At 38.8% G+C, this 11,418-nt stretch overlaps 1 protein-coding gene across 2 annotated transcripts; it reads left to right on the forward strand.

Moving 5' to 3' along the window:
* Positions 1-754: 754 nt before the first annotated feature.
* LOC110736638 (SNF1-related protein kinase catalytic subunit alpha KIN10-like) lies at positions 755-11,036 on the forward strand. 2 transcript variants are annotated; one of them, XR_002514264.1, is made up of 7 exons: positions 755-2,038; positions 3,092-3,276; positions 3,634-3,818; positions 3,932-4,114; positions 4,235-4,295; positions 10,050-10,097; positions 10,186-11,036. XR_002514264.1 is itself a non-coding variant. In XM_021916910.1 (6 exons), the coding sequence occupies exons 2-5, from the start codon at positions 3,096-3,098 to the stop codon at positions 4,259-4,261; spliced, it is 576 nt and encodes a 191-aa protein (XP_021772602.1). In that variant the 5' UTR covers positions 755-2,038; positions 3,092-3,095; the 3' UTR covers positions 4,262-4,295; positions 10,050-11,036. The 2 variants fall into 2 exon arrangements, 1 of the variants encoding a protein (XP_021772602.1); XM_021916910.1 differs by having other exon boundaries at positions 10,050-11,036.
* The last annotated feature ends 382 nt before the right edge of the window (positions 11,037-11,418 follow it).

Genomic DNA, 11,418 nt, shown 5'->3' on the forward strand with positions numbered 1-11,418 from the left:
ACAATTTTATTCCAAGGGCTCGTGTTTATATATAGTTAATTATCATTAGTAATGAATTTAACAAGTATAGGCATAGACAATATATTGTAAATTTTCGAGATCATACATTTAATCTTCTTGTAGAAATAGACCATACTTTTTGTACTTAGTAAAGATTATTCTTAGAGAATCATATCTATGTTATCAACAAGACAACAACCTACCTCGATCAACAACGTAACAACAACAACAACAAAAGTTATACTTCGTATTATCAAACAAAAAAAATATTATACAAGTATATATAAATGAACCTTTACAGATTAAATGAGGTGGCAAAAACAGATATTTATGTCATTAATACTAGTGTATAAAATGATTAAATGGACATTTGCACATGTATAAAGAAAGATGTGTGTGTAAAAAAGTAACTACTCCGTATAATAAGTCAACTACAGATTTACAAATAATTATACAATTATTGGTCATCGATAAATTAGTAAGTTTCAACAGTATAACATTGACCTATTAGCTAACATACATATGAGTCCAAGCTGCAGGTGAATTAGTTGAACCACCACGCCAAGTAGAAGAAGTGTGCCAAGTGCGTACGGTGCCGTAGAAACTCGATGTGTCAATATTAAATAAGAGTATCATGTGGTTGGCCGGTATGGTGTGTAATTATGTATGGCTTTGAGCTCTAATTAATATTAATCCATGCACAAATGGCTTTGAGCTCTAATTAATATCCATAATGGGAATTTCGATTATATATGTTTAACCTCACAACATTGACACTAACTCATTGAAAGACAAATGACAAGAATCTATGTCAATTTGCCATTGCTCAACAAATGCTGAATTCAATGACATACTGATGTACCAATGCGTGATGCAAGGCAAATGAGCCAATTTGCTAGTATCAACGCGTCTAACATCGCTCATGACTCAACTCCCCCCACTTATCATTTGATTTAGATGCCTCAGCTCCCTCAACATGTTGAGCCATGCATGTAAAGCATCTTTGATCTGATCTTCCCCTTATAATTAGAGTGTCCAATTCACCGGATACATCAATATGTGGATATTATTTTTATATTGTAATACGTGTGCTAAATTTGAAACACTATTAATACCAACATTAGTATGAAGCATGTATCAATGTATCTACATATATATTCCTTCAATTTATTTTCTCTGTATTGGTTATTTTAATTCATCTTAATTTAACCTTTTTTTTTTTTGAAAGAATAACTCATCTTAACTTATTTTAACTTTCTTAACTTATTTTGTTTAATATTGTCAAATAAAATTAAATAACGATGAACAAACCCTAGAGTGTAGTAAGTGCACTATTACCACCGTTCACCTTTATTTTTTTTTTCGCATTTTCCCCACAACCCGTTTCTATAAGCTTTTTACAATTTAACTTCATTTTATTGACAAACTTAAATAACAACGTATCCTTCACCTTACAATATTTACCATCTTCATTCAACTTTTCTTTTTTTTTCTTACATCTACCCACATACTTGTATTTAATTATTTACCCAATACCCTCTTTTCAATTGACTAAATTTCAATTGAATACTAAAGGACGTAAATGCAAATACAGTGTAAGAACTACGTAGTATTCTATAGTACTCAGTGAGAAGAAAGGCCTACTGAATTAAAAGCTTCACAGAATCATAGGTCAACTTGGTCGGGATTAGTACGTGGTTATTGTTGGTGGTCAGCGCTGTGGTGGCTGTGTATCATCTCCTACACTCTCCACTATTATGTTTGCCGGTGAACTCAAGTTTCTCTATAATTTTTCTATAGAAATTATATAAGGTCAATGATAAGTCAATTTTTCTATAATAAAATATAAACCAACAACTAACAAGTATGCATATCTAGTCAATAATCCGTGTTGAAGAATGTCCGACAAATCCACAATATCTACGCTTCCGGTAATCAACCGCCAGATTCTCGCCGGATTCCACGGCGGTCGTAGGCGGCGAAATCCCCGACGGCCTGGTTATATTAAAGGAGAAACTAGGATAACTTGAATTCCGAGGTAATTTTTGTTTGATTCTGTATTTAGGAATTAGATAAGTTGGATGATTTGATTTTGTAAAAATTTATTTATGGATTGGGGAAATAAAACTGATAATTTTTGGAATATTTGTTGTTACACGAATTAAGAATTAAGAATACTCGTATTTTTTTCTGATAATTTTTGGAATATTTGTTGTTATAAGAGGAGTAGTCTGCTTGGTTTATAATTAGAATATATTGATTCCATCTTTCGATATGGAACACTTACTCACACATGTACCTAACACTACTAGAACCTACATTGTGTACCTGAGTCTCATTTGAATAGGCAAGCCAAAGAGTGATCAAATGTGCTAAAAAAAAGTTGTATAAGTGTTCGGGTCATTAGCAAAAATGTACTTTGATGATCATATTGCTAGCCGCTATGTATAGTCAATGTAATTTGAATAATTGGGAGTTCCTTGTTGTAACAAGAATCTACTAAGTCATAATTTGGTTGTATTTTAATCATGAATATTGAAAACTCCGTGTTACAACAAAGTTTACAAGCTTTTTTCAGTTTTCGGAAATTTGAATACTTTTGCAATTGTACCATATATAGATTTGTGTTCAGGTTTACGGGTTACAGGTTACAAACTTTCGGGTTATTTAGCTGTTCACCTTATTTTATTTGTATAAAGGCATGTTCTGTTCAGCTTAATTTCAGTTCAGTTGAGCTCAGCTCCAATCAGTTCAGTTCAATTCCTAATTTCTTTCTCTCTTAAACAATTCATTTCAGCTCTATTCAGTTCAATTCATTTCAGCCCCAATCAGTTCAGTTCAGTTGTTTTCAGTAAATCGAAACGGGCCCTTCATGTATGGATTGAAAGTTCTGTCTGTTTCTCATTAGTTAGTATGCTTTGGTCACTAAAAGATGATCATTTGATTTGGTTTGGGACAATTGCCTAGTTAATTTGATCATTGAACTATATAATTGAATTTCCGAGAATTGAACCTTCCATTTTATCTCCAGTGGTAAACTAGCTTTCAACCTGTCATTGCTTCTTTGTTACATATTTCACTTTCGCTACAGGGAAATGGCAGGACGAGATGGCAGTGGTGTGGATGTTATTTTGCCAAATTATATACTTGGTAAATCTACTGGCATTGTGTCATCTGGCAAGACGAGAACTTCAGAACATAAATTGACTGCGCATGTTGTTACCATCAAGCGATTGAACCGGCAGAAGATAAAAAATATGGAAATGGAAGAGAAAGGTAGCACCTATCTCTTACTGATTGTTCTCTCTGAACTTTCCTATTAACCAGGTCTTTTCGGCTGATATGTATATTCTTTCTCCCAAGCATGTTTTAGTATTTGATTTGTTTTTTTTATTGTCTATCTTTGATTTGAAACTTTGTTCCTTTACAAGTTATTGCTGATATAATGACATTTTTAAGGTTAGATGAATATGGGTGGGTATGGTTTCAAAAGCAATTTAACACCGGGTAAAATATTAGCTATTATCTGGTTGTGAACTCAATAAACATCGTTCCTCTTGCTATTTTTTTTCCGGCTAATTCTGGACCGGTTTAAGATGATGATGATATCATATTCTTTTGTCTGTTTTGTAGTGAGAAGAGAGGTGAATATTTTGAGATCATTCATGCACCCTCATATTATTCGAGTTTATGAAGTTGTTGAGACACCATCAGACTTTTATGATGTGATGGAGCATGCAAAGTGTGGAGAACTATTTGATTACATTGTGGAAAAGGGTAGGCTGGAAGAGGATGAAGCACTGAACTTTTTCCAACAGGTAAACTTCTTTCTACTTTTAGGCTGTGTTCTCTTAAATAACCATACTGGCATTTTATAAATGAAGCATAATATTTGAGGTTTATTTTGTCTCTGTTGCCATCCTGGGACCAGATAATATCAGGAGTAGAGTACTGTCATGAGAATATGGTTGTTCATCGAGACTTGAAGCCTGAGAACATTCTATTGGATTCACATCACAACGTAAAAATAGCAGATTTTGGTTTGAGCAACATAATGCGAGATGGTCACTTCCTAAAGACCAGTTGCGGAAGCCCAAACTATGCAGCTCCTGAGGTATGATGCTCTACAATTCTGCTGGAGAAGAATTGCAACTGTAATTACTTTGATCATTCTGACCTGATTGAGCCTATATTAATATATACCTATATATTGCTGAATAATCCTACAACACAGTTTACGATGGAGCATGAAAGGCAGTGACAAGATAAAACAGATATAAGCAACTTCACAAATTGTTAGTATTATACATTCCCTTCATCCGGAATTAGTAATCGCATTGTCTCAATCCTTTATACTTAAGAATTCACTATGATTTCACTGTTTATGTTGATAAGTATATTAGGTGACTCGTACTTCGTAGCTTTGTCCGCCCGATCGGGCGGACATTGCCCGGTCTGACCGGGCGGAAGAAGAAGAGGTGCCTGGCAAATTCGTTGAAGAAGCTGCTCTCGCGCCCGACCGGGCGAGCCTTCGCCCGACCGGGCGAGCCTTCGCCCGATCGGGCAGACCTTGCCCGGTCTAACCGGGCGGTGGGGGTTAGATACGTTGAAGCATTCGTATGGAGTTTTCTTCTCGCGCCCGATCGGGCAGACCTTGCCCGGTCTGACCGGGCGGAGAAGGAAAAATACGGAACGCGGATTTTACGATTTAAAGTTATCTTTTATGTTATCTTTTTGCCCAAGTATCTTTTATGTTAGGGATTAATATAAAAACTCCCAAATATGAGTATTAGGGTTAAGAGAGACAGAGTGAGAGCCGTTCTTGAGAAATACAAGAATCATCTTTGTAATCTTTGCAGTTTATAGTGAAATCATTCGATCTCGGTGCCCGTGGACGTAGCTATCACATCGATAGTGAACCACGTAAATTCTTGGTGTTGTTCTTATTGTTTGCATTGAATTTCTTTATTGTTTTCTTGTTTGTTTTCGACCTTTGCTTCCGCTGTCGCACAACAATTGGTATCAGAGCTCAGGTTCAATCCTTGGAGAGTTTCTTGAAGATAACAATGGCAGGAGATTCAACAATAAGAATTGAGAAGTTTACCGGGAAAAATAGTTTCGGGCTATGGCAAATTAAGATGAAGGCTCTGTTAAAACAACAGCAGATATGGCGTCCGTTGGCTCCAAAGAGTACTACTTCGGAGTCAGGAGACGGACCGACTGACTCGCAGTTAGAAGTTATGGAAGAGAAGGCACACTCTACCATATTACTTAGTCTTGATGATCAAATCATCACGGAGGTTGCTGATCAGGAAACGGCGGCTGGATTGTGGCTGAAGCTGGAGTCATTGTATATGACTAAGTCGTTGACCAACAAATTATTACTGAAACAGCGGTTGTTTAGCCTCCGGATGCAGTCAGGTACTTCCTTACGGGAACATCTAGAAAAACTTAACTCTATTTTGCTTGATTTACGTAATTTAGATGTTAAAATTGATGATGAGGATGCTGCGTTGATTTTACTTGTATCTCTACCGTCTAGCTTTGAGAATTTTGTAGAGTCTTTTGTTGTTGGTAAGGATTCTATAACCTTAGAAGAAGTGAAGGCAGCACTTCATACTAGGGAACTCAGAATGAAAGCTACGAGTGATAATGGGGATAATGGTAGTGGGTTATTTGTTAAGTCCGGAAAGTCTAAAAAGAATAAGGGGTTTAACAAGGGGAACAATGCTGGGTCGGGTGCTGGAAACGGCAAGGATGGATCTAGTAAAACTACTACTAAAACATGTTATTACTGTAAAGAACCGGGTCACTTTAGGAATAATTGTCCGGTGAGGAAAAACAAGTCCCAGGCTGCTGTAGTTGAAGAGAAACCGAATGAGAGCTATAATTCAGAGGAAGATTTAGCATTAGTCAGTTCTGCTAGGTCTGATGATTTATCTGATAACTGGGTTCTAGATTCGGGGTGTTCGTTCCATATGTGTCCACGTCGAGATTGGTTTGATACATATGAACCTCGCAATGGGGGTATGGTTATAGTCGGTAACAATGCTCCATGTAAGGTCACAGGTATTGGTTCCATGAGGTTGAGGACTGTTGATGGGCGGAGGTTAACTTTGACTAATGTACGGCATGTTCCTGCTTTAGGAAAGAATCTGATTTCATTGGGTACCCTGGATGAATTGGGGTACAATGGTGTGTTTTCAGATGGGGAGTTGTGTATTTTCAGAGGTTCTGAGTTGGTACTTAAGGGTATCAAAAGGAACACCCTCTATGTTTTTGAGGGTGTTACACTGCCTAGTTCTGCGGTTTGCGCATCTGTATCTCACCAGGAGATGACTAAGATTTGGCACATGAGGCTTGGTCATATGGGGGAGAAGGGGATGCAGCTATTGTCCAAGAGGGGTCTTCTATCCGGGGTCAAGGTTGCCAACCTTGAATTTTGTGAGCATTGTGTGTTTGGTAAGAAACACAGGTCAAAGTTCAGCAAGGGTGCTCACATTACTGATGCAGTGCTCGATTACATCCATTCAGATTGCTGGGGTCCATCTAGAGTTGAAGGTATGGGAGGTTACCACTATTTTGTGTCATTTGTTGATGACAAGTCCCGATACACATGGCTTAGGTTGCTTAAGTCAAAGGATGAGGCCTTCAAAGTTTTCAAGCAATGGAAAGCTTTGGTGGAAAATCGACAAGGAAGGAAGATCAAGAAGCTACGAACGGACAATGGGCTAGAGTTTTGCAAAGACGAGTTTAATCAGTTCTGTGCAGATGAGGGTATAGGTCGGCATCATACTGTCAGGAAGACACCACAGCAGAACGGTGTAGCAGAACGGGTTAATCAGACACTGCTAGAGAGAGTTCGATGCATGCTCTCTAATGCAGGGCTTGGGAGGAGGTACTGGAGTGAAGCTGTGTTAACAGCTTGTTATGTCATTAATAGGGGTCCTCATTCTGGAATTGATTCCAAAATTCCGTTTGAGATCTGGAGTGGTAAGTTGCCTAATTTTTCGAATTTGAAGATTTTTGGTTGTGTTGCTTATTATCATGTTATTGAGGGTAAGCTGGATCCACGAGCCAAGAAGGGGTGTTTTGTTGGGTACGGGGATGGTGTGAAGGGGTTTAGAATTTTTTCACCTTCGGAGGGTCGGGTCATTCTTAGTAGGGATGTTACTTTCGATGAAAACACCATGTATTCAATTAAAAATGCAGAGATTTCAGATTTGAGAAGGGAAGGAGACAATTTATTACAGACAGATGGGGTACTTGAGGTACATCAGTCTACCATTGCTGATTTACCTCGGGTACAATATATTGATGATGATGCTGATGTTCCAGTGCCGGGTACTCCTGAACCTGAGATTACTCCTACTCATTCTAACTCTGGGGATGAGGTGGAGCAATCTAATCAGGGGTCATCTAGTCAACCTGACACCATTCTTGAGATGCCTAAACGAGTTATCAAGAAGCCTGTTAGATTGATTGAAGAGATGGAGGGAAGAAATTGCTGTGTTGATGCGATGACAGGTTATGCATTGAGTGTAGCTGATGATGTAGAGTCATTTGAACCTGCCACATATAAACAAGCAATTAGTTGTAGTGAGTCTGCGCAATGGCTTGCCGCAATGGGTGAAGAGATGCAGTCCCTTTACAAGAACAGAGTGTGGGAACTGGTAAAGGTACCGGAAGGGAGGAAGCTTGTGGGTTGTAAATGGATTTACAAGAAGAAAGAAGGGTTGTCGGAAACTGAGCAAATACGTTTTAAGGCTAGGCTAGTTGCTAAGGGGTTCAGTCAGGTAGAAGGGGTTGATTTTGTTGAGATATTCTCACCTGTGGTTCGACATACTTCTATCCGTGTGTTATTGTCAATTGTAGCACATTTTGATCTTGAGCTGGAGCAGTTGGATGTTAAAACGGCTTTCCTTCATGGCGATTTGGAGGAGGAGATTCTGATGAAGCAGCCCGAAGGATTCGAAGCTCCTGGAAAGGAACACTATGCCTGCAGATTGCTAAAGTCATTGTATGGACTTAAGCAATCCCCCCGACAGTGGTACAAAAGGTTTGATTCTTTTATGGTTTCACAAGGTTTTGACAGGAATTCATATGATTGCTGTGTGTATCATAGTAAGCTGGATAATGGTTCCATGATTTATCTTTTGTTATATGTTGATGACATGTTGGTTGCCACAAAGAATAAATCTGATATTGCTAGATTAAAGGAGATGCTTAACTCGGAGTTTGACATGAAAGACTTGGGTGCAGCTAGGAAGATTTTGGGTATGGAGATCTACAGGGATCGGGCTAGAGGTAAGCTTTTCTTGACTCAGAAAAGCTACATTGAAAAGATTTTGTCTCGTTTTGGGATGGAAAAATCGAAGCCTATAAGTACGCCAACTACTGTTAGTTGTAAGTTGTCTTTGTCTATGTCACCTCAATCAGAGGAGGAGTTGTCTTATATGTCTAGAGTTCCATATGCAAACGCGGTTGGTTGTTTGATGTATGCTATGGTCTGTACTAGGCCGGATATTGCGCATGCCGTTAGTGTTGTAAGCAGGTTTATGGCTCGACCTGGGAGGGAACACTGGCAAGGGGTGAAAAGGATTTTTCGCTACCTGAGAGGGACAGCTGATATTGGTCTTGTGTACGGGAATGATAAGGAATGCTTGGTCACTGGGTACAGTGATTCTGATTATGCAGCTGATGTGGATACCAGGAGGTCTGTGACTGGTTATGTGTTCACTTTGGGTGGTTCTGTGGTTAGTTGGAAGTCTACATTGCAGTCATCAGTTACGTTGTCAACTACTGAAGCTGAGTATATGGCTCTAACTTCTGCAGCTAAGGAGTCTATTTGGCTCAAAGGCCTAGTAGGTGAACTGGGTATTGCACAGGATTTTGCTACAGTGTATTGTGATAGTCTAAGTGCGATTTGCTTAGCTAAAGATCAAGTACACCATGATCGGACGAAGCACATTGATGTCAGGTATCATTTCTTACGTACTGACAAGAGGATTAAGGTGAAGAAGATTGGGACTGCTGACAACCCGGCTGATTTCTTCACTAAGCCTGTTCCGTTTAGCAAGTTTAAACATTGCTTAGACTTGCTAAATATTGATTACTACGTGATGTAGTAGGCCCTGAGGGGCGAAGTTGGGGAGCTCCTGGTGTAGGTGTGTTGGCCTTAAGGTGGAGCTTGCCCGGGGCTTGTGATGCAGGTGGAGCATTATGAGTTGTTATACTTGGAGACGAGTATGTGATGGGTCTTGGTTGAAGACTTATCGGGATGTATGGCTTATGCATGAGTCCTGCATCGGGTTTGGCTTGAGATGTTTTTTCACTATGTCTTGATGGGGTCGTTTGCTGACTACGAGTTCTCGTCAAGGTGGAGATTGTTGATAAGTATATTAGGTGACTCGTACTTCGTAGCTTTGTCCGCCCGATCGGGCGGACATTGCCCGGTCTGACCGGGCGGAAGAAGAAGAGGTGCCTGGCAAATTCGTTGAAGAAGCTGCTCTCGCGCCCGACCGGGCGAGCCTTCGCCCGACCGGGCGAGCCTTCGCCCGATCGGGCAGACCTTGCCCGGTCTGACCGGGCGGTGGGGGTTAGATACGTTGAAGCATTCGTATGGAGTTTTCTTCTCGCGCCCGATCGGGCAGACCTTGCCCGGTCTGACCGGGCGGAGAAGGAAAAATACGGAACGCGGATTTTACGATTTAAAGTTATCTTTTATGTTATCTTTTTGCCCAAGTATCTTTTATGTTAGGGATTAATATAAAAACTCCCAAATATGAGTATTAGGGTTAAGAGAGACAGAGTGAGAGCCGTTCTTGAGAAATACAAGAATCATCTTTGTAATCTTTGCAGTTTATAGTGAAATCATTCGATCTCGGTGCCCGTGGACGTAGCTATCACATCGATAGTGAACCACGTAAATTCTTGGTGTTGTTCTTATTGTTTGCATTGAATTTCTTTATTGTTTTCTTGTTTGTTTTCGACCTTTGCTTCCGCTGTCGCACAACAGTTTATAAACACTGCTATACTAAACTCTCCAGGGATTATAAAAATTATGTTAAAAGAACTGCAATCAAATTGCTTTCTAGGTATGTACCTCGTACTGCTTCTTAGACTCTTAGTATAGGTATTGTGGATGAACGTAATATTGATGTCATTTGATTTTTATCATTGTAGGCTGGGATTTATAGGATGCCAAGTCATCTATCACCTGGAGCTAGAGATCTGATTTCTAAGATTCTTGTAGTTGATCCTATGAAGAGAATCATGATCCGGGATATTCGTCAGCACACATGGTTTCAAGGTCATTCTCTATGCTCCTTAGCCATGCCACCACCGGATACTATGCAACTAGCAAATAAGGTTTGACCATAAAAAATTTCTGCTGCCAAATTGCACCACATATGCTTTTGAACAGTAGTTCTGTGATGTTTTGAACTGAGACATTCAGGACTATCTGCCAGATTGGATGCCATCTTCTTTTGGTGCTTCAAATTTTGATAGAACATCACAAAATATGCCTTTGAGGATTCTTGTACAGCCATCTAGACATTCTTCACAAAATGTGATTCTTTCCCATATTCTGAAAGCACTGCAAAAGCTGAATGTCTGCTGGAAAAAGATTGGGCATTTTAACATGAAGTGCAAATGGATTCCTGGCATTCTTGGTCATCATCAAGTGATTGTTGATAACCCAGTACATAGCTTTGGCGAAGACTCCAGCATAGGCGCATAGCTCAACACGGTGCTGCGTTGAGGTCTCCCAATGCCGTGATCTTTGGGCCAATATAGAGAGGATAAACTGGTTTATGCTAGGGTTTTGGGCCAAAATACGGTCCAGATCTTTGGGTTTAAATAAATTATCACACTCTTTTGCAAGTGGTCCAATAAAGAGTCCTCTGTTTTCTTCTGTTTAAGAAACTTTTTAATAATGTTAAACCAAAATTTTACATAGTAGACAGTTCTGTACCACACTTTAAAAAAAAAAAACAACACTTGTGCAAAAGTAGGATGGTGCATGATAACAATCACTCCCTTTGTTTCTTTATTATTGTCCTATCTTATATTTTACAAACAAATTAAACGAGAATTCACAATTTAATGCTTTTTATTATGAAAAAATCAATTAAACTTCATTTGCATTAAAATGTAAAAGTATAAACAAATAGGACAATATAAAAAGAAAAGTGTGCATGTTAGATATCTCGTTATTAAAAGTTGTCATTTTTCAAATTAATAAAGTAATAAGAATTATTATACAGTTATACCTTCATATAAGTGACAATGGAAGAATATAAATAAAAACAAAAATAAAAAGTCACTGGGATGATTTTGAAAATCCATGTTATATTTTTTAATGAGTACTAGGGGTGTTTAGATAAGTTTAGTTAAGTTCAACTCGTTCAGTTT

This window comes from Chenopodium quinoa, unplaced genomic scaffold (assembly GCF_001683475.1).
Source record: "Chenopodium quinoa cultivar QQ74 unplaced genomic scaffold, ASM168347v1, whole genome shotgun sequence".
Classification (NCBI taxonomy): Eukaryota; Viridiplantae; Streptophyta; class Magnoliopsida; order Caryophyllales; family Amaranthaceae; genus Chenopodium; species Chenopodium quinoa.